The sequence below is a fragment of the Lampetra planeri genome, chromosome 16 (genome assembly GCF_965212315.1).
Source record: "Lampetra planeri chromosome 16, kcLamPlan1.2.h2, whole genome shotgun sequence".
Taxonomy (NCBI): Eukaryota; Metazoa; Chordata; class Hyperoartia; order Petromyzontiformes; family Petromyzontidae; genus Lampetra; species Lampetra planeri.
The window spans coordinates 6,967,326-6,990,329 of record NC_136122.1 but is presented as its reverse complement, the minus strand read 5'-3'; the positions used below and the strand labels follow the sequence as shown (position 1 = coordinate 6,990,329).

General features: G+C 47.5%; 1 protein-coding gene across 1 annotated transcript; it reads left to right on the top strand.

The window, feature by feature from the left end:
* Positions 1-673: 673 nt before the first annotated feature.
* On the top strand, positions 674-22,215 carry LOC144722975 (tryptophan 5-hydroxylase 1-like). Its single transcript, XM_078601442.1, has 11 exons — positions 674-954; positions 4,999-5,142; positions 6,579-6,768; positions 9,215-9,315; positions 10,598-10,665; positions 13,600-13,796; positions 15,251-15,386; positions 16,532-16,658; positions 18,924-19,019; positions 19,657-19,790; positions 22,033-22,215. The coding sequence occupies exons 1-11, from the start codon at positions 865-867 to the stop codon at positions 22,205-22,207; spliced, it is 1,458 nt and encodes a 485-aa protein (XP_078457568.1). The 5' UTR covers positions 674-864; the 3' UTR covers positions 22,208-22,215.
* Positions 22,216-23,004: the final 789 nt, after the last annotated feature.

Genomic DNA, 23,004 nt, shown 5'->3' with positions numbered 1-23,004 from the left:
ATCCCCACAGTGCTACTTGCATAACCTGGATGTGAACTCGCAACCTTCTAATTGCGAGCCGCTTTGTTGCTGAGCCACTGGGAAAATACAACCACCGTGGAGATGGAGTGACCGAATCAGTTTGTGTGCGGGACTGAGGTGGGTTGTGCTGGAAGTATTTAATCCAGCGGTGGAGAGACATTGGCTGATGATGAGACAACGATGAGAGTGACTCGACAAGACTAAGATCTTAACCAACGGCCGTTATTAAAATCGGAAGACTTCCAAATATAAATCCGGACGCATTCATCCCAGCGACAGTCATCCAAACGCCAGAATTATCCCATTCCCCAACTGTTGACCACGACTCCCTAATTTCCAAAACGAAGTTACGCGTAACCATTAACTCTTCGTAAAAAAATGTTTCCGAAACGTACGTCGTGCGCATTTCGAGCGTCATTTCCTACGTCAATCTCTCTTTTTTTTTTTATCCCCGGAGTCTTTTGATGGTTTTTCACGTTGAGGGGGAGGAGGGTGGTGTGTGGGTGGTAGTTTGGGGGGGGGGGAGATGGAGGGGTGCGTCAGGGTGGGTGGGGAGCCCAGGGCGTGCGGACGGATCAACCCTTCAGCTCGGCGTCTCGCCGTATAAATGCGAGACACCGAGCGCCAACGCAGACCCACCGACGGCCTGATCCATCCACCGCAACGAGCCTCTCCCACTCCTGCAACGCTCCGAGCGAAAGGCGCGAATTTTCGGTTTTTCAGTCTTCACGTTAAAACACCCCACGTATCTTATCTTCGTGTGCCGTTTTTGTGTACGATCGCGTACGTGCATACGTACAGATATATATATACGCTGATCTCGAGAGCGGCAAAACCAGGGCGATGTACTCTAACAAATACGATGGGCCCAAACGGGGAAGGTCTTTTGACTCGGTCAACACTAACTTTGACGAGAAACAACTCCACAACGAGGTACGTATCACGATTCACCAGCAGCGTGGACGATCACGTTCTCAGTGCGCCTTAGGGCTGGCTTGCAATTGTTGACGTACACTCATATTCGCAGTGGTGCTTTGTGCCGGATGTGCTGTGCCGTGAACGTGATGTAAAATGCCGCGCGGAATTGGCCCAAAGTTAAGTTTGCTGTTACGTGCGCGGCCTGCTTCATGGTTAATACCTCTTTGTCTTCAAGGGAATAGCGATCAATGTATCCTTGTCAGGAATCGCTGTTGCCTCACTCCCAGACTTTACTGCGAGGTCAAGCAGTCGTGTAATGTCGACGCAGACGTTAACGCACTGCCGTTGTATTAAATTATACAGACGCTTATTCAGTTAGCCAGACGTTATTTACATTTGGCATGCCCACCATTTGACTTAAATTGAAGTCAGCAATTGCGTGGCTATTTTATAAAAAGAACGATCGACTGTTTATTCAAGTTTTGTGGTTTTACGTTCAACTGCCGAGCCACTACAATGCACATACTAAAACCAAAATACCACTGGGAAATCACCATCTTACTTTTATTATCAGATATATCTTTGCATTTGCAGAGTTGAACGCTTTTGCCCAGTGCCCCATGCACTGCGCTACGAACCCAGTCGCCTGAGTTCAAGTCCCAGCCACGGCTGTCATCAGTGGCGCTTTACTAACCTGCACTAACCAGCGTGGTTAAGTATGGTCAAACGACACCCATGAACGACAAAGTTTAGTTCGTCCTTCTCTACTCTTAGGTTTTTTTCGGTAAAGTCACGTAGGTAAAAATAATAATAAAATAAAATAATAATAAATGAAAAATAACTAAATTAAATTACTTCTCTCTTTAGCGGATTGACAACGTGCTTTAAATTGTAATTGTTTTTTTAATTATAATTCATAACAGCGAATTGAGATGTGCTCGATATACATGCAAATTGTTGTCAAACATATGCAGCATTTGATAATACTGCGTGAAGAAATGTTGGTGTAATTTGGCAACAGCAAACTAAATCTAATTCAATTGTGGTGTTGAAGTTGAATATTTGACCATGCTTGGATGTTTATAACAGAACCTACAGGGGTTCTAAATCTAAAACTACTTAATGAAATAATACTAGTTAGACCATGTGCTACTCATGATCTAACAACAGTAATTTATTCCTGAATCAACAGCTAAAGCCGCCCGATATTACCTTGAACGACGTTAACAGCTCGCGGTCCATCGCGTGTTATTTCAGTCACAATAACAGCAGTAAATCACAACCCACGGGCAATATTTTATAAACACCGTGAGGTTTTACCGGCGTGAGATCTTATTCACGCTTGCACGGGGTCACACGTAAAGTGCACACTGTGTGTGCATGCGAGCTTGTGTGTGCGTGCGCGCGTGCATTTGTAATCGTTTTATGCGGGGAGCGGTAGGGTAGTCGCAGCGGTGAGCGCGCTGCACTTGCGAACCTGGCGACCCGAGTTCGATTCCCGTTCAAGGCCACCAACACTGGCGACGATTATCTGAATCGGTTCTGGGCCTTCCCTAGGTCGACTCGGCCTCAAATGAGTATCTTCTTAGGTTTTTTCGGTAAAGTCACGTAGGTAAAACATCAAAATGAATGAAAATAAAATAAAATAAAATCAAAAATCACGACGTTTCGGAGGCGATTTTATTTTATTTTCATTCATTTTGATGTTTTACCTACGTGACTTTACCGAAAAAACCTAAGAAGATGATTCCTTGCAGTCACGAAAGCTTCAAATCTAGACTCAAATGAGTACTTGGTGCCGTGTATGAACATCGCCACTGGGGAGACAAAGGTGGCCGGGCGTGGTGCTGGCCACCCACTCCCTCGTGTGCCGTGTCAGCCTTCATAGGTGGTTGCGAACAGCACTTGTCCCAACAGTCCGGTGACGGCTAGACGGGGGATCTTTGTCGTTGTGTCTAATCGTCTTATTAGACTTAACTCTATTAGTGACGCTGCGTCCATCTCGATATTACGCGTTCGGTGGCTTGCTCGTCGCTCTTCATAACAACGCTGTTTAACTGGGACGCACCAGCAACTAACATTTGGCATCGGTACATGGACGATAGCACCAGATGTATGTATGTTGAACTTTTTTGGCCAACGGTGCTAATCGGAGGTTCCGTGGGGAAGGACAGCAAACTAAAATGTTATATTGTACGTCCATCAAATTGGCTGTAGGGTCAATCCATCCGATTGGACATGAGGATTCAATAACCCATATGTTGCATGCAGATGATACATAGACACACAGACACACACACCGTGTAAAACATAAAGGCCACCCAGATGTCATACTGGTTAAATCGGATAAAGATTTGTGCAAACGCATATGCAGCTTCGGCATGCGTGCCAGGAACACAATCTGGGTTGATCGCTTAATGCTGCACAAAAAAAAACGCGTAATAAAATGACACGGTCTCAACAAATGTAACGCCCCCCCCCCCACTTCATGGTGAGGGCCCCCCTCTTACTGGACCCTTGCGCAATGCGCACAGCGATGGTGGCAAGCGGGGCCCCCCACAATTATTGCAATGCGAGATGCGTCGGCGCGGTTGCGATTTCCGGAAATCTAATCCGATTGCGTCCGTTTCTGGAAGAATACGACGCGGACACACGGGATTGGCTTATTAATGACCATCAGGGCATTAGTGTCAATTATGATTTCGACGCGGCCAAGCCGAACGTGAACACGAGCGCGTGACTGCATTCCGACGTGCGGGTCCTTGTGATGGGTCGCGTCGGTGGTATTCTGCTGAGAGACGTCGCTGTCTCTGACGTGCGCTTATTGAGGGGTCAGTGGACGTGCGGTGGCTGCGTCCATATGAAGCTGGGTTTAGGAAAGGAAGCTATGCGAGGAGAAGAGTGTGCCCGATACCGCAACAACAAAAACCACGTTGATGTACACACACGTATATTATTTCACTAAACGCACGCACGCTAGTTTGGATTTTAGGTCTACATGTCAAGATTCCCATCAATTTCACGTGGGATTTTGATGCCAATTACTTGGTCATCATGCACACAACCTGCCTATATCATTCCTGCAGAAACAATGCGCGTGTTGTAGAACACATTCTAGCCACCCTTTTTAGGCTTCTAGATCTTTCACTGGACACTGTTGTGGACGCTAGCCGCTTCGCGATACAATGAAGAGAACGTTTTCATTTCATCGACAGAGGATGCGCTCTTTCCCGCGTGACCTTTGACCCAGCAATTTTCTGTCCTAAATCTAGGTTGCAAATGAGTGCGTTATCTCACGGAATAATCGTGCTTAATGGACACCAAACATGTTGGCAGCGATTGCGATCCAGCCACTCTGCACACACTTCCCTATTCCCGGCAGTTTATCTCTGTATGTTTAGTTGTTTACCATTAAACGCATTTGTTAAATGTACCATTGCCTAATTGTTATCAAAACAAAATATAATTTTGAATGCCGGATGTTTATTATGGGCATGGGGAAATAACTGCCGGGGACTGGAAATTGAGATGTCCAACAGATGGAATAATAATTAACTTCGGTATTACCGGCGCGTTTGATAATTACAGAATCTGGCCCAAAGCTCAATAAACCTCCGCTAAACCACCGCAACAAGACACGACCCACGTGTGTGGGGAAGGTGACTGTCTACGAAGGGACTCATCCGAGTGCTACTCTAGGTCATCGAATTAAAAGAGCAATGATGAACACACGTCTTTCAGTGCATTAATATTCGCGTGATGATTCATGCAAATCTCTACACGAACCAATAATACTGTGCCGATTCTCTAAAGGACATTGCCAATCGGACATCTGCCAAGCAAGCAATCACAACTCACCAATGAAATAGATGTTGTCCACACTCCAGGTTGGGCCACGCGATTTCGTTTCTGTAGATTTTTGAGCCCGTCGCTCATTCTGATCTTTCGATCATTTCGCAACGCGCGAAGGGCAGCGCGATTGAGGACGTGGCCACGGTACACGAGTCCACGTCGTTCCCCTTAACCCGCTGGTCTCTCTCTCTGTCTCTCTGCACACAGTTGAACAAATCTGCCTACGGGCGGCAGAAGGAGGACAACAAGGAGAGCTGGGCCAACGGCTCTGGCGAGAGGGGCCGCGCCGCCGTCGTCTTCTCGCTCAAGAACGACATCGGCGGTCTCGTCAAGGCCCTCAAACTCTTTCAGGTGCGGGCAGCTGCGTGCACAGCCCCACGGGCAGCCGTAGCAGCCCCGGGGTTTCGTTTGCGGGAAACAACACGGTCCGTCCCGCGTGTCCTTTTTTTATTTTTTGGTTCAAGAACCCAACGTGCAAACATCCGTGAGGGTAATTGTCCATCCTGCGTTTTTTATTTTACATATATTTTTCATTTTTGTATTTTTTTTCATTCAACAACCCAACTTACAAACATTAATGAGGGAAACTGTCCTGCGTTTTTTTTTATTGTTCAAGAACCCAATTTACAAACATCCATGAGGGAAATTATCCATCCTGCGTTTTTTATTTTATATATTTTTGTTAATTAAAAACCCAATTTACAAATATCCATGAGGGAAACTGACCATCCTGCGTATTTTATTTTCTATGTATTTTGAATATAATACTTATTTTTTTATTCAAGAACCCAACTTACAAACATCCGTGAGGGAAACTGTCCATCCCGCGTGTTCAACAAGTGCTCTATACACCACGGCAAGTCGGCCAGGGTCAAGAGGGCCTGTTCACGCTGGCTGTGAGGATGGGGATAAGGATTCGCGCTCGCAGGGTGCCCAAATACCTCGGCATCTCAAAAGCGCCTTACGTCCCGACATCTCATGTCAACCGTTACAGTGCCCTGCAGCAGTTTAGCCAAGGGGGTAGGGGGGGGACCCCAGTGGGAGCCGTTCCCAGCTCGGGACAAGGTGTGTGCAGCACAGGCCTGTAACTGAGTATAGTCTGCCAGTAGGGGGGGATACGGCTACACAGTTCGGTTCTCCCAATGAAAGTAATTTGGGGGTCATTTTTTAAAAAATTGGCTCTTGACACTGGCGCGCATGGCTGCCTATTTTTAGAGCAGCATCACGGGATCTTGAACGTCCACCGTGAAGCCGACGGTATTTTTTTGGGGTTAATGCACTCGCAGCATTAACCAGGGTGGCCGCATGGTTCGGAACCACGAACCTCTGCAACAAGTGGCAAAAGGACGACCTCTCCTCGGCCGTGCCACCAACCACCTCGTGGCCGAGACAGTGGCGGAGTGGCCATGGCCCACGTCATTTACACAAATCGCAGTCTCCATGAATTGACCAACGGGCCAGTACCAAACGACCTATCTTGACCCTGCTGCAGAGGCAGTCCACACGAGGGCCACATCGCCTTTGAGCAGAGCTACAGAGATTGACCTCATCCCGACCCCGCCAGAAACGTCGCGCGATGCCCACCTCAATAAACAAAACGAAAAAAAAATCAGCGTCAAACATTGTGAGGGGGGTCGCAGAACCCAGACACCGGTTGGCAGACGGTATGCACGCATGCATGTGCGCTGAACTTCTTTCGCACCGTCACATAGCCAAGCCGCGGCATTCGGCTGTGCGGTAGCATTTGAGCGATTGACTCACTTGGCGGCCGTCGGCACCCCGTGCAGGAGAAACACGTCAACCTGATGCACATCGAGTCGCGCAAGTCGAAGCGACGCAACTCGGAGTTCGAGATCTTCGTGGACTGCGACAGCAACCGCGAGCAGCTGGGGGAGCTCATGCAGCTGCTGCGCTCGCACGCGTGCAACATCGTGTCCATGTCGGGACCCGCGAACCACTGCGACGTGGGGCCTCAAGGTGCGTCACAGCCACACACGCGGGGGCCTGGCTCTAGCCGCGTGTGTCACGTGTGCCACGTGCGTCACGTGCGTCACATGCGCAACCTGCGCCACGTGCGTCACATGCGTCACATGCGCAACCTGCGTCACGTGTGCCACGTGCGCCACGTGCGTCACATGCGCAACCTGCGTCACGTGTGTCACGTGCGCCACGTGCGTCACGTGCGCAACGTGCGTCACGTGCGCAACCTGCGTCACGTGCGCCACGTGTGTCACGTGCGTCACGTGCACAACGTACGTCACGTGCGCAACGTGTGCAACAAGGGCTCGCACGTGCTTAGAGGCATCGCAAAGAACGTGTGTGTGTGTTCGTCTGTCTGTTGTTGTCGCACTCAGTGTTCGTGTTCTCTGTGTCTCTCATACGCCGCGCGTCTCTCGGTGTCAACATCTCTCCACGTTTCTGTGTCTGTGTGTCTATTTCTATTCATGTTTCTGTGTGTCTCTCTGCATCTATTTGCGTCACTTGCTCCGTCACTGTCTGTTTTCTATGTCTCTCTGTGTAACGTCTCTCTTTTCGTTGATGTCCCTCTCCATGTCTCTGTGTGTGTTCGTTTCTCCGAATGTCTGTCTCACTTCATATCTCCCTCTGTGCATTCGCAAGTGTCCCGTGCACTTTGCTCGTTACGTTCTTAAGTCACACGTAGCTGCTAAAGGCTGGACCAAAGGAATCCTCTTTCTAGTGCAATCGGTTGGCGAGGTTCTATCCTGTAAGTGCCCGACCTCTTTGCATCCATAGCTAGGGTAGCGATGTGTACCAGCTACCTCGAGGGGGAACAGGCCTGTGCTGGTGCAAGCGGCTCAGCGGTGACATCCATGGTGCTACTTTACCACCTGTCCAGTCATAGTTTGGCACTCATCCCCGCTATCCTCAGTTACTCTCCGTTGAGAATTGCCTGAGCAGGTGTCTACCCAACTAAAGCCAGCTCTGCAATACACACGTGTGTACATATATAAAGATAAAGACAAAGCTCCCCCCATCCTGTATAGCCTTCAACAGACTGTTGGGGCAAGTGCTGTTAGCGAGCATCGATGAAGGCTGGCACGCCACGGGTGGCCAACACCACGCTTGGCCCCCTTTGTCTCCCGCAGCGATGATGTTTACACACTGCACCAGGCACTTATTTGGGGCTTAGTCAACTTAGGGGAGTTTCTCAGGACCGGTTCAAATAATTGTCACTGGTGTTGGTCGCGAGTGGAAATCAAACTCGGGTCAGTGAGTTGGTAGCGGAGTGCGCTAAACCGCTACACTGACACTCCCCACAGGTAAACATACACACACACGCACAGTTTTTAAGGGAGCGCTACGTGGTCATTATTAAATTCAATACCAAAGGGCTCGGTTTAGCAGCGATTAGTGGGAATACAGCGCTCGACTATCACTGATTGATTGCGTGCGATAAACGGCCCCCTTCATTACCCAAAACCGGGAGCTCCTGAGATAACGGATAAACGAATGTAAATGTTGCAGAAGCCACATTTCATCTGGACATGCTGTGCAGGGAATTTATTGTCCGTGTGGATGGAACCACCGTTTACACAAATTGGGGTCGTGCTTTGCCACTGTGCGGACTCAATATTGATAGTTGAACAGGGTTTCCTCGTATCCAATCGTAGACAAGTACAAATTCGCCCTCTCCAAGTAATTTGCGGTTTGATTTATGGTTTGAATATTTGTAAACTGCTTACTGCAATCTCATTGGTTTTGTGTCTGAATTGTTCTGTCCCATTTGTGCCGTTTTTTTCGTTCTCACCGAAATGTAACATCAGCACACAACGTGCATAAATTTGCATAAATACAACATAATTAAAAATTATATTAAATTTGTATTAATTAAATCTGCTTCATTCATTAATTTTATTTCGCACAATTTTACGTGTGTATCATGAGCATAATAATATATTTCAGTTAATGAATCCATGTGTCAATGCATGCCTAATATCCAGTCGCGTTTTATATGCATACAAATTTACGTAGTTAATCGGATAAATATTTGATCAGTTAACATCTCGCAATGGTAGCGTGATGTTAACTACCTTGCCTGGTATATAGTAGGTCGTGGGTTCGATCCCGACCCTGACTACATTTGGAGTGTGTGTGTTCTCCCCGCGGTCACGTGGCTTTTTTTTATCAGGGTCCTACGGTTTTCGCTCCACAGTTAGAAACATGCCTTTAGAGAAATTGCCTGCTACACATTTCCACACGTGATAAGCCACTTCTTTGAGCTGCCATTTGTGGCCAGGTTGTTTCTGGAAAAAAGAGTTATGTAGCTCAGTGGGCCTTACCTGCTAAAATAAAAAAATGTGCTTAGTTTGTAGTTTCGACTGTAAAAACCCACGCGCTAGCTTGACCTGCTTGTTTTTTTCCGACGCTTTTGCTGTTTGTGACTGCACATTCTGTCCTCCAGATCTTGATGGCGTGCCCTGGTTCCCAAAGAAGATTTCTGACCTCGATCATTCGTCAAACAAAGTGCTCATGTACGGAGCTGATCTGGATGCCGATCACCCGGTAATAAGCGCTCGGCCCTTGCAATCAAGATGCCCACCAGCTAAACGCGTGCCCGCCTGCTCGTGTGCCTGCCTGTCTGTCTGCCCATGTGGTGCACACCGAGACGTGGCACAATTCCATTAATCTGGAGCATTGTGAGGCTCGGCTGACCATATGCTGAGCAGATGGGGATGTTAGATTGCGTTGGCTGCATAGGGTTTTATGAGTTTTATGAGAGTAAATGAGTTTTAGGTGTTGGTAGTACCCTTCCAACATGCTAATGATGTGTTGTTTGTGAGATATGTGACTGTGGCTGGTTTGTGCCAGTTGATTGAATGCTTATATCAGCTGTGTTTTTACCAGATGTGAATTGAGCTACGTCGTAGTGGGACCATTTAGTTCATAGTTTGTAGTTTGGGACTATCACATCAATAATAATAATAATCAACCCCGTGCCATTCCACTGGTGGATGAAGGCCTCCCCACATCATGTGAGTCGTGGGGGTTGATTGATGATGCTTCACCGCACCGGTGAGGTGTTGTGGTGAATCATGAGGAGGCCCTCACTGCTTCAGATACTGCTCAACACCGGCGTTCGCCAGGTTCAGAGCGCGGCGGCGCTAACCACTGCGCCACCGCTCGCAAGCGCCGTTGTGTCTTGGTAGATCGCAACCTGAGTTAAATGTATAAATCAAATATGTACGTGATTTCATTGATCAGCAGATTAGTCATTTCACGTAATTATGCTGCTAAGGCGTGCGAAGCTCCACTGATTTGGGTCGGCATTTAAAAATCTCTTAACGAGCCTGCCTGACAGCTCGCTATGTTTGAACAATCTACAAGTGCGACTTGACAGTGCACGCCTGCAATCCAGCACATCGTAGGTGGGGTTGGTGGTTCATGCAGAGCTGAGACACGCACCTGTAGGGCATTGAGGTCGGTTGTAGAGTTCGGAAGAGCAAGCAGGCTGCTGACCGATAAGCTTGGATTTTTTTTTAAAAAGCGTAATCCCCTTGTAAGTGTGAGTAACCTCCGGACCCCTCTGGTTGCATCTCTCATTTGAACTAAATGCTCAATGAGGAATTAGACACACATTAAAAAGAGTATTGGGGCTTAGCCGAGGCCCTTCTGGCTAAAGGATCTAATTCTCATTGGCAGTAAAGCGATGATGATATCACTTCCTCAACCCCTTTATCACTTAACTCAAATTGACATTTACACGAATGGGCATTTCTAAGTGAATGGCATCAGTGCAAAGTGTTAGAGCGACGCATTTACAACCGTTTGTTTGTGTGCACAACAGGGCTTCAAGGACAACGTCTATCGCAAGAGAAGGAAGCATTTCGCGGACATTGCACTTAACTACAAGCAGTAAGTGCTCTGTAATAGCATTACAATACAAGGGCTGCCCATACGCGGGATGTTTCGTTTTTCACGCGAAATCCGAAACGCTTCCGCCAACGCGCCGCCGAGCTGCGAGTTCAGATAGCAGCAAAGCGACGGCGCTCGCCGCGATTGATCGGCGCGCTCGAGGCGACGGCTGCACACCTCTTATCAGCACCGCTGCCGGCATCGTGCAGCGCAAACAATGGGGACAGTTGCGGGTTCAGCGTCCCACATCGGCCGTGGGCCAGAGAAGAATTCACTGCCGGGCAGGAATGGTGGCAAATGTTGAGGGATGGCAGCGTCTGCATATGGCAATTAAGTGTGGATTGTGTGAATGTGCACTTGTAAAATAATATTATTCACTTTTATTGGCGGTTTAAAGATGTTGGTACAACTCGAGGTTTGCCAACTCGGGTGGTTATCAACAATTCAAATGTTTGGTCTGGGCCCATGGACTCATATTTTGCCAGGCTGGGGTACGGCAGGGTCAATGGGTCTATCGCCCTCCCATGGAGTTCACTCCTGATCCACTCCCGACCCATGGGGCTAGATGTTGTCCTGTAAATGGCAGTATAGTGAGTAGGTAGTATAGTATATGATTACAATCTCATTATGCATTGTTGTGGAGCAGAATCAGAAAATGTATTTTCGCTCGAAGAATCCGATGAACTATAAAGCTCTTTTTTGACAAATGTCCAATTGGGGCGGGTCAGTTACAACAACAAAGAATATTTAAAAAAACACGATAGGAGTGCCAAGTATTGTAAAGGTAAACAAATTAACCTTATTGCAGTACCCCGGGGTACCATAGAACGAGAGCCGTGATGCAGTCATGTTTAGTCTGTTGATGGTCGGCGATGCGGCAATCGACTCATCTCGACGAGCTGAACACTACGATGCACCACTACGGTGCGTACCGCGAGCGTTCAGGGTTTCAGCGCAATCGTCCTCGCTGCGTTTCGACATCGCGTGGTAGCACTGATTTCGGATTGATTGGTACCCCAGTCGCGGAGTTAAGTTCACCCCTGGGAAAAATAGTGTCCCAGAAATAAAATATTTAATTGCCTCGGCCCATTTTGTATTACTTGGTACCCCGGGGTACAGCCATAAGGATCAAACAATGAAAAAATAGATACAAACGGAACTCAACTATTTTTTATCTTACCAGGTAAAGCCCACTGAGCTAGAAGCTGATTTTTTCAGAAGCGATCTGGTCACGCGGAAATTTATAGCAGCAAAATAAAATCTAAAATAATCTCGACCAGGGGTCTGCAACTTGCGGTTCCAGAGCTGCGTGTGGCTCTTTAAGGACTCCTTTGTGACCGTGATTTATTAAGGACCCGCCGTCATTATAGAGGTTTTTTTTTTACCGAATTCTAAACAAATGGATATTCTTGTTATTTCGGTTGCCGACCACTGATGTAGATGCATGTTCCTAAATGTGGAGGGAAAAACCGGAGGACCCAGAGAAAAAATCCAGCATTATTTGTCATTGAACAAATAGACTTTGTTCTGTCTCTCGATATCAAGATACAATTGTTTTCAGCCCATCTTTGTTTCATTTTCAATAATTATCCACAACCGCACATAATGAGTTTTCATACAAATATTGATTTTTTTCCATACAAATATTGATCATGGCTCCATTGTAAAGAAGGAGTGCCCTTGACAATAACATAATTGTCTCTCTTAACACAGCCTGACTGCTCATGAGACCCTCGGAAGGTCAAAACCGGTTCAAAGACTGCTTGTTTTAAAAACACGTTTGATTACTTAAATTATATTCTTAGGTTTTTTCGGTAAAGTCACGTAGGTAAAACATCAAAATTATTTTATTTTCATTAATTTTGATGTTTTACCTACGTGACTTTACCGAAAAAACCTAAGAATATGATTCCTTGCAGTCACGAAAGCTTCAAATCTAGAATTATATGATTACTTAAACACACAACGTCTAGATGGCCAAAAGGTTGACAATCTAAGACATGTATTTAAATGTGGAGAGACGGCAGGAGTCTATTTGTTTGTATATAATAGAGAGCGCCTCTCATCGGAAAATATTCAAGTCGATGATTGGCCCAACATCCCATCTGAAAATTGACCATCTTTATAGAAATCATATCTCCCTCGGAATGTGCCCTCCGATTTAATGAAATTGAATAATCAAAGTCGTCACATCGTCAAAGTGCCCCTGGGTTTGAACGTAATCTTGTAATCATTTGGGAGGTGTATGTGTACCCTTTAAGCAGTTATTATTTTTAGATTTTATCTTATCTAAATGGAATTCTTTCACTGATCTTTCATATCTCACTGTTTTTCATCATTACTTACGTACAAATTATCTGCTGTACTCATTCACCATGATTTATTTCACAGTAATTTTTTTCCTTAGGGCTTAGACCCTATTGTGATGTATATCATCGGTTCAAAGCATCTGAACACTTATTTTTTTAAGTTGCAAAATTGAGACCCTTATTCTTAAAGATGAAGGTGCAGCCCTGCAATTACCCACTCATGCCACTGTTGGCTGAAGGGCCTCGGCTAGAGAGCTCTAGAGTGCCCCGCTAGATGGAATTTGGCCTACTCTTCCATGCTGATCAGACCTCTTGGAAGTTGGTGGGAGTGTCCAGATTTTAACCCCACCACCGGCTACCGGCCGATTGACCAATGTGGTGAACCCGTTTATACCGTTGGGTGGACAGAGGCTGGGGCTGGGATTTACGAAGCTTACCCCACTGTTTCAATTGCTGTGCCCAGTAATCAAACCGGTGACCTTTGCATTGCAAATCCAGCGAGCTAACTTTTTAAACCACGGCAGCATCCCTGATGTGTTGGTGATGATGATGATGATGGTGGTAGATTTACGTGAAACGCAACGCACAATGGCCGTGTGTTTTTTTTCCGCTGTCGTCGTCGCAGCGGCGAGCCGATCCCTCGCATCGAGTACACGGAGGAGGAGGTGCGGACCTGGGCGACCGTGTTTCGCGAGCTCACGAAGCTCTACCCGACTCACGCCTGCCGCGAGTACCTCAAGAACCTGCCGCTGCTCACGAAGCATTGCGGCTACCGCGACGACAACATCCCGCAGCTGGAGGACGTGTCCCGCTTTCTGAAGGGTACGCGGCTGTTTGGCCGTCGCGAGCTCCTTTTGAGTCACCGACTCTTCTCTTTTGATTTTGAATGGTTTTCATTGAATTTTTAACACGAGCCCGAAACAGGGGCATGAACCCGCGACCGCGGGGAGGGAGGCACGGAGACTCTACGGACAGAAGTCCCGAACTCAGTGCCCCTGGGTTTAGAGGAGGGGAGAAATTGGGGCCTGCGAGCGGGGTACGCGTACCGTTTGTCACCGACGCTTAATTGGTGGGCAGTCATTTTTGTTGGTCAGTAATTGAAAGCAGGCAATCGGATTTACTGTGAGCGACGTGCAACCGGCAACGGCGTCGGGCAGGCGTGGCCAAACCCCCGGTGGAGCTTCACCTGCCTCCCGGGCAGTTCTCGTGCCGCCGCGCCGATAGATGGATTTGCAGATTAATGTGTAGGTCTTCAAGAGAGCTTCATGCCTGGGGCACTCATCCCTGGCAGGAGAGCCAAACATGACCACTCCCTGGGCGCTCCCGCAGATGTCCATAGCTGTCAACTCATACGGTTTACCCGTATTCTTGTACAGGGAAATTGAGTTTTCAGGTCCATACAGCGTACAGACGTTTCAATACGGGCAACACTTTTTGTGTGTATTTGTTTGCGTTTTTCCCTTGCGATGGGACTTTGTAGGACGAACGTTGACATTTATATGGGCACGGGGTGACCAATAAGGTCTGAATTGGTCTGAAATAAGGTAGGCAGTGATAAGGAGATGACAGGTGTGGATGTCTGAATTCCAAACCGCACAGCGAGCCATCGTGAGCCATCTGATGGCGTGACCACCCCCACGTTTGCCGACCGTTGCCTTTGACGATTACCGGAGTGTCCGTGACCTTTGCAGTTCCTTAATTGGCAAGTTAATTGGCAGGTTGGTGCTGGGGTTAGAGTGTGATAAGTCTTGGTTAAGGGGTTTGACTCAGTCAATCTTGTTTGAGGTTATAAAGCGAGTGCCACTTTGTGAAATGTCAACGGTTTTTGAGCCTCCCCTCGGTCGACTCAGCTTCAAATGAGTACGTGGCGGCCGAGCGTGGTGCTGGCCACCCACCCCCTCGTGTGCCATGCCGGCCTTCATAGGTGCTCGCTAACAGCATGCAGGAGGCCATCGGATTCAATGCCGACCCTGACGCCTGCTGTATATTTTGAGTTTGCTCGTTCTCCCAGTGGTCGCGTGGATTTTTCTTTGGGTCCTTTTGTTTTTCTAGAAACATGCGTTTAGATTATTTGGCTGCTATACATTTTCACATGTTAAGCCAGTTCATTGAGCTGTACACATGTGGCCAGGTTGCTTCTGAACAAGAGGTATACAGTTCAGTCGGCCTTACCTGGTAAAAAATAAAATAAATTGTTTCAATAGTTTACTTGTCCTGAGAGTCCGTTAAGGCTATGCGGTGCAATATTTGTCTTTTCCTCTTTTGTGTGAACACAGAGCGCTCTGGGTTCACTATCCGGCCGGTGGCCGGGTATCTGTCTCCGCGGGACTTCCTGGCCGGGCTGGCATTCCGCGTGTTTCACTGCACGCAGTACGTGCGCCACAGCTCCGATCCGCTCTACACCCCGGAGCCGTGAGTCATGTTCGTGTCCGATTCGGGAATGTTGTCATCGATCGTCGCCCCCCGAGGTTCAATAAAAACAACCGGAACATGTCGTCAGAAGAAGAATGAGAAGGGAAAAAAGGGAAGAGCTACATGAACAGTAATGTCCTGCGAAGACTTTCAGATTTCCTACCGCAAAAAAAAATAGGTGAAATCTGTCAATGGTGAGAGAGAGAAACCTATGAAGGCAGAATAATTTAGCGCAGGTCGGATTAATTGTGCCTGTCAGTCACATTTACTCAAATTTATTTTGATGGTGCCTGATATAAGAACCACAGTGCACTTGTTCAGGAAATGCTGATGGTTTATTTTTACATAATGCACCAAGGTCGAGTGCTTTTCACATGTTTTTGCGCGTCATTTGAAACTAAAAGAAGGACATTCCTGGAAATACCAGGACACGTGGCAACCCTAATAGGTCGTCTACACACAATGACAAAGATCCCTCGTATAGCCTTAACAGACTGTTGGGGCAAGTACCGTTAGCTAGCACCTATGAAGGCCGGCATTGTTTACACACCACACCAGATACTCATTTGAGGCTGAGTCGACCTAGGGGAGGCCCAAGTTCGTTTCAGATAATCATCACCGATGTTTGCGGCCTTGAACCGGAATTGACCTCGGCTAGCCAGGTTCATTGCGTGGCGCGCTAACCGCCACATTAACGCTCCCCCACACACAAAGACACAGATCCCCCATGTAGCCTTAACAGACTGTAGGGGCAAGTGCTGTTAGCGAGCACCTATGAAAGCCGTGGAACGGTACACGAGGGGGTGGGTGGCCAGCACCACGCCCGACCGCCTTTGTCTCCCAAGTGGCAATGTTTACACACCACACCAGGTACTCATTTGAGGCTGAGTTGACCTAGGGGAGGCCCGGGACCGGTTCAGATAATCGTCACTGGTGTTGGCCGTGAGCGGGAATCGAACCCGGGTCGCCGGGTTCATAGCGCAGCGCGCTAACCACTAGACTACCGCTCCCCACTACACACAAACGCTCACACACACACACATAAACACTATATACTCATACGTGCGAACGTGGTAGACCCGTTGTGTATCTCTGCTCGTGCATTCCTCAATGCCAACGATGGCGCCGCGTGTCTCGCTCGCCAGGGACACGTGCCACGAGCTGCTGGGCCACGTGCCACTGCTGGCTGAGCCGAGCTTCGCGCAGTTCTCCCAGGAGATCGGCCTCGCCTCGCTCGGTGCCTCGGACGAAGCCGTGCAGAAGCTTGCCACGGTAATGGCTGTCAGTGCTCCACTGCCCAGCACCAGCAGCAGCACCAGCAGCGGCAGCTACAGTATTTTTCGATTTAAAGCTTTCGTGAGTGCAGGGATTCATCTTCTTGGTTCTTTCGGTAAAGTCACGTAGAAGGGAAATAATAAAATAATAAAAATAAAAATTATAAAATAATTCTCACGACGTTTCGGCCACAACGCAAGCAGCTGTCCTCAGGTGAAGAACAGGGCTGTCAGATGCTGTCTTTCCGACAGATCTGTTCTTCACCTGAGGACGGCTGCTTGCGTTGTGGCCGAAACGTAGTGAGAATTATTTTATTATGTTTTATTTTTTATTATTTCCCTTCTTCGTGACTTTACCGAAAGAACCAAGAAAAAGCTATAGTACTGTTGACGAAATTGAGTGATACAAATATTCATCGACAAAGCGTTTTACGTTTTTTGAGCGGACGAAAATGATCGAGCACGACGATGACTGTGACTAGATGGAACTGACGAGTCCAAATGAAGATAGTCGGAGAAGCGTCGTTAGAGATGACTGCGCAATGGGGATGACCAAACCGTGGTAGTTAGCCACAAGTTGCAAGTACAGTCGACAACAACATTTGGGATTTTAGCCACGACTAACCCAATCAATGACGAAGTGAAATCCACGTCTTGAGACTTGACTCATATTAGGAAGCCACGGTCATCCTTGCGGCTGCTCTTGGATCCCCGTCGATCAAAGACAGTCACCGCATCACGCGCTTTCAGATGCGCTTCTGCGGCTGTCTGGAACGCTCCTCCTTTCGATATTAGGAAGCCACCGGAGCTATGTACTTTTAAATCTAAGTTGAAAGCTCATTCAATTTAGAATTGATTTTTTGCGTGTGTAGTTTTTTGTCCTTCCGCCGCACCTTCGATTAGTTGGTTACGTACGGCGCGAAAGAAGTTCAACGTGCATTGAATATTCTGCAGGTCGCCGTTGACCGGACTTGAGACTAATCTTCTTAATGAGGAGCAGTGTTTATTTAGTCAGCCTGGCAAGGACGGGGCCCTCCTCTATCTCTCGTGGGTTTTTGCAGAAGTTCAACTCCCATTCCCTGTGCGCTCATTTCATATGCCCTCGTTGATTGGCTGACAAAGAAGGTTGGACTGTCGTGCATTCTCAAGGACCGCAGTTGCCTACAAGTTGAATTAACGAAGGGCTGTGAAAAAGCACTTGCATATTTGTTTTATGTACATTATATTAAATCAATCGTTTTTATTACCTGTCAATATCGCCGTCCACTAAGTAGGCATCAGTGCACATTACAGCAGAATGGGGTCATTTATTACGGATTTATATGCTGTGTGCTTCGAGGAAGTTTGTGAATTTGCTTTAATTATGGTGGTGGTGATTTGGGTGGTAGTGGTGGTCACGATAAAGACAATGGCTGTAGTTGTGGTGGTGATGATAAATTTGTCATTCACTCACTTTTTAACGACCACTCGTTTATGGTTTATGTTTTCGGAAATTAACCTCTAAATTTGTTTCAATCTATGCTTAAGAAAATAATTAAACAAAAATTCCTTCCTGTGGATGGTAACGTTAACTCGTGATTGCTTGTCTCGACGGAGGTGCTGTGGCACAACAGTGCTTAGCACACCACACTATGAACCCAGCAACCTAAGTTTGATTCCAGTCCACAACCAACCCCAGCGGCGAGCCAATATCTGAACTTATCCGAATCTGTCCCCTCACCAACCCGCAATGCGGGAGTGTTGAAGCACGGTCAAGCAACCTGACACGGGTGTCGGACGATCTCCATCCAGCAGTGGAATGACAAAAGGGCTGCGATTGATTTGTTGTTATTGTAATGACCGACAGATGACCCCAAGCCACGTGCAGCCTCATGGCTATTTAAAAAATAAACAACGGTCTCCGATTGGAAGAAAGAGGCCTCCATGGTGATTGGTCGGCAGGCAGTCTTTAAAGGGATTGGTGAATAAGGGGATTGAACGGGAAAACAGAAAGGATCTGTGCAAGGACAGGGATTGGCTAAGAGGTAAAAACAGGGAGAAGAAGGTTCGAGAAAGGGGGCTGAGGGATGTACAAGGGGAGAGCACGAGGAGTGGGGTTGCTCGGAGGAAGATACAAGCAGGAAGTCGAGGACGAAGCCTCAGGTCCCTCATTGTGAAAGTCGTTAGTAGGGTTCCTTATTGTGTAAAACTTCAAATAACAGTGGCCCTTCTCGTTACTTTGTCGTCGGAGTCATGACATTCGCTTGCCCTGCGCGCTCTGCAGTGTTACTTCTTCACTGTGGAGTTTGGGCTCTGCAAACAAGATGGCCAGCTGAGAGCCTACGGGGCTGGCCTGCTCTCCTCCATCAGCGAGCTGAAGGTACGCTCGCAACTTCATCGGTGCCGCGCTAAACCACCCGCATCCGCCACTGCTCTGGAATATGCGCCGTACAAGACGCAATGTTCACTGAACTTGTGCAATGATTAACGGGTCAAATGTGTACTTGCCGAACGCCCTCATCATTCTCACAATCTCGTCGCTCACCGCTCCTCCGTGAGGCTTGCGTCACAGCTCACACCGCTGTGCTCTCTGGGTGCACCGCTTTAAAGCAATGCCTCGTTTAACGCGGTAGATGCGTTCCTGAAAAGTTCAGCATTCAGTGGAAATCCACGTTAAGTGAGGAATCACATCTGTACTGTAAACTCAGCCTGCCGGGACAAAGAAATGCGATCAGGGTATGCTGCCGTGTACTGTATCATTCCACGTACTGTATCATTCCACGTACTTTATCATTCCGCGTACTTTATCATTCCGCGTACTGTATCATTCCACGTACTGTATCATTCCGCATACTATATTGTACCGCTCAGCCGTGCAGCTCAAGAAAGTCGTTCAAAATTATTACGGGCGCGTTCCGCGTTATAACGGGCACTTTCCGGAGTTGTGAGAAAAGTGTTCCGTTGTGTGAACACCGCGCGTTAAGCGAGACCTCACCGCACCCACGTGCTTCTTCCAGCACGCGCTGTCCGAGAATGCAAAGGTGAAGGGCTTCGACCCGAAGGTGACGTGCAAACAGGAGTGTCTCATCACCACCTTCCAGGACATCTACTTCGTCTCCGAGAGCTTTGAGGAGGCAAAGGAAAAAATGAGGTGAGAAGAAGAAGCGTGCCATCTGTGCCACTGGGGCCACGCGACATTGAAAGGATGTTGTGTTAACATTCTAATAGATCTTCTTGGTTCTTTCGGTAAAGTCACGTAGAAGGGAAGTAATAAAATAATAAAAATAAAACGTAATAAAATAATTCTCACGACGTTTCGGCCACAACGCAAGCAGCCGTCCTCAGGTGAAGAACAGGCCTATCGGGGAGACACGTTGGTCTTCACCTGAGGACGGCTGCTTGTATTGTGGCCGAAACGTCGTGACAATAATTTTATTATGTTTTATTTTTATTATTTTATTACTTCCCTTCTACGTGACTTTAGCGAAAGAACCAAGAAGATGAATCCCTGCAGTCACGAAAGCTTTAAATCGAAATCAGTCTAATAGAGCTGTGTTCAATCATTTTCAGAGTGAGGGGGGGGGGGCTGGGGGGCACTTTCGCCGATAAGACATCATCAGTGTGAGGGCCGCCACACTGCTTGCATGGGGGTGTTTTCACTCATTGTGCATTAATTCTAGATTTGAAGCTTTCGTGACTGCAAGGATTCATATTCTTAGGTTGCATATCAGGGGCGCACTTAAAGCCACCAGGGGCCGCCAATGGCCCATGGGCCTTGCAGTGAAACCCGCTGTAAGTGGAGGGTAGTCAACGTACAGGGTGGCCCATTTATAGATGCCCCACTGATGTCTAATGACCCTCTTATTTTGAAACCGGTAACTGAATGGTATGAAACAAATCAAAATGTTGGCCTAATTGTTTCTCGGAAAAAAATGTAAATGTTGAATATGTGTTGGAAATTGGTAGGAGGCATGTAGAGGCTTTCAAACAATTCATCTTTATTATTTTAGTGAGGTACCTATAAATTATTCACCGCGTATATACAGAGTTGATGGCTGTTCAATTTATTCTCTAAATATGTTATGATGGCGAGACGATAATTTCTTTCAGTCAGTACCTCCCCTCTATTATCTCTAGGACATACCGATTGAATGAAGGCTCTAAAAGCTATTAAGGTGCATTTACTTTTTCGTATTACATTCCCTAATTGGAAATTACAGAATAATGTCATCGTGTCCTTCTGCTGAAATCCTTTAATGAGGCCAAAACGTCTCTATTGACCACACCAGCTGATATTTGATCCTTTTGGCGATACCCTGGGGTACCAAATAATACAAAATGGCCGAGGCAATTAAATCTGTTATTTCTGGGACACAATTTTTTTCCAGGGGTGTACTTAACTCCGCGACTGGGGTACCAATCAATCCGAAATCAGTGCTACTCCGCGATTTCCAAACTCAGCGAGGACGATTGCGCCGAAACCCTGAACGCTCGTACGCACCGTAGTGGTGCATCGTGTACAGCTCGTCGAGATGAGTCGATTGCCGCATCGCCGACCATCAACAGACTAAAAATTACTGCATCACGGACATTGTGCAAGAGCCGGGGTGGTATTGTACCCCGGGGTACCGCCATAAGTTTCATCTATACATAACGAGAAATAACATTTTTGTTTAGATCGCTCATGGTAAAATATATGACAGAAATAGTTCCGTCACATGGCCGAGCAGTAGGGCGTTTGCCATTTTTTGCCGAGGTACATGGTTCAAACCCAGTGGCTGCCCTGATTAATACTGCCGTCCGTTTCCCACTGGATGTTAAAGACCCTGTCAAGTTTGTAAAACCTAGCGTACCATGCATTGCCGCTGTCATGGTCCAAATTTGAACATTATCCAGTACATGACTTAATTAGATAAAACTACACGGCAACACCGCTTCCTGCTGGCCGACTATAGGTGTCTGTGAGATAACGCACCTTCACGATAGCGTTGTGCTTTAACAATTATACGCACACCAAATGTGTCATTCACTTTTTATTCTAAAACACAACGTAACGTGATTCATGAATCCCACCTACACCAAACATAGCCAAACAAATTAAATTTGTCACATGGGCAAGTGTTTACTCTGCCAACTATGATCGTTTCAGTTCATCGGTAAGCTGAAGAACAAATCATCACAATGAAATTGATCAATTATCGACGACATTTCACTTGAAACTGTGCAAAGCGTCTTTAGATCATCGCATGGCCTCAACCCAAGAATGAAATATGACCGCTAGTATTGGCCGTGGAACCTACGTGTAAAGTTGCTTCGTTCCCTGCAACAATGTCGTTCAAGTTAAGCGGTACACCACTCACTGATGTGTCGATGGCATCTTCTCCTGCCCACAGGGAGTTCGCCAAGACCATTAAACGGAACTTCACGGTGCGCTACAACCCATACACGCAGAGCATTGAGGTGCTCAAAGACACCAGGATGATCGCCGAGATGGTGAAGGAGCTGCGGGCCGAGCTGGACACGGTCAGCGATGCTCTGCACCGGCTCAACAAGCACTACGGCGTGTAGGGAACGTGTCGCGCCAGCGTCTGCACGGGGGGGGGGGGGGGAGGGGGGTGATAGGGCACATGCGCGTCCTCTCACAAAGAACTACAACACTGACACTGGTGGACTTTGTGATAGGCAAAGGTAGGCAGGAAGCTTCTGGCCTTCATGGGGTGCAGGTGCATGGGGGAGGGTGAGCGGAACTTTGTGGCAGGATAGGGCGAGCGGCTCGGAGGTTTGGCACGACTGTGGGCATCGCGGTGGTGAGATGTTTACTACCTCGCCTGGTATGCAGGAGGTCGTGGGTTTGATCTCGACCCTGACGCCTGCTGCATATTTGGAGTTTGCATGTTCTCCCTGTGGTCACGTGGATTTTTATCCGGGTCATCCTGGTTTTCCTATTTAGAAGCGTGCATTTAGAGTATTTGGCTGATATAAATTTCCACGTGATAAGTCACTCCGTTGAGCTATCATTTGTGGCCAGGCCACTTCTGAAAAAAAGAGCTTCACAGCTGAGTGGGCCATACCTGGTAAAATAAAAAATTGTTTAGTTTAGAATTGGCCAGGAGTAACTTGCAAATGTAATCAGGAAGAGGTCAAGAAGTAATATGTGGAGTATGTGTACAGGGTGGAGGTGGTAGGGTTGCAAAGACAGGCAGGCATTGGAGGGGCGCCCAGAGGTCAGTGACCAAAATGTAAATGCCAGATGAGACTTTAAGAGCAAAGTATGGAGGTCAATCGGTCAGCTGTGGGATCCAGCAGAAGGAAGTGATGGCCTCGTGTGGTTTACATCAACAGCAGTGGTCCTAATGACCTCTTAA

Excerpts from the sequence above, each read along its gene's own strand:
- LOC144722975 (XM_078601442.1), top strand. The coding sequence starts at position 865 with ATGTACTCTAACAAATACGATGGGCCCAAACGGGGAAGGTCTTTTGAC. Across the intron at positions 9,316-10,597 it reads ATCTGGATGCCGATCACCCG|GGCTTCAAGGACAACGTCTA; the intron begins GTAATAAGCGCT and ends TGTGCACAACAG. Across the intron at positions 15,387-16,531 it reads CCGCTCTACACCCCGGAGCC|GGACACGTGCCACGAGCTGC; the intron begins GTGAGTCATGTT and ends CTCGCTCGCCAG.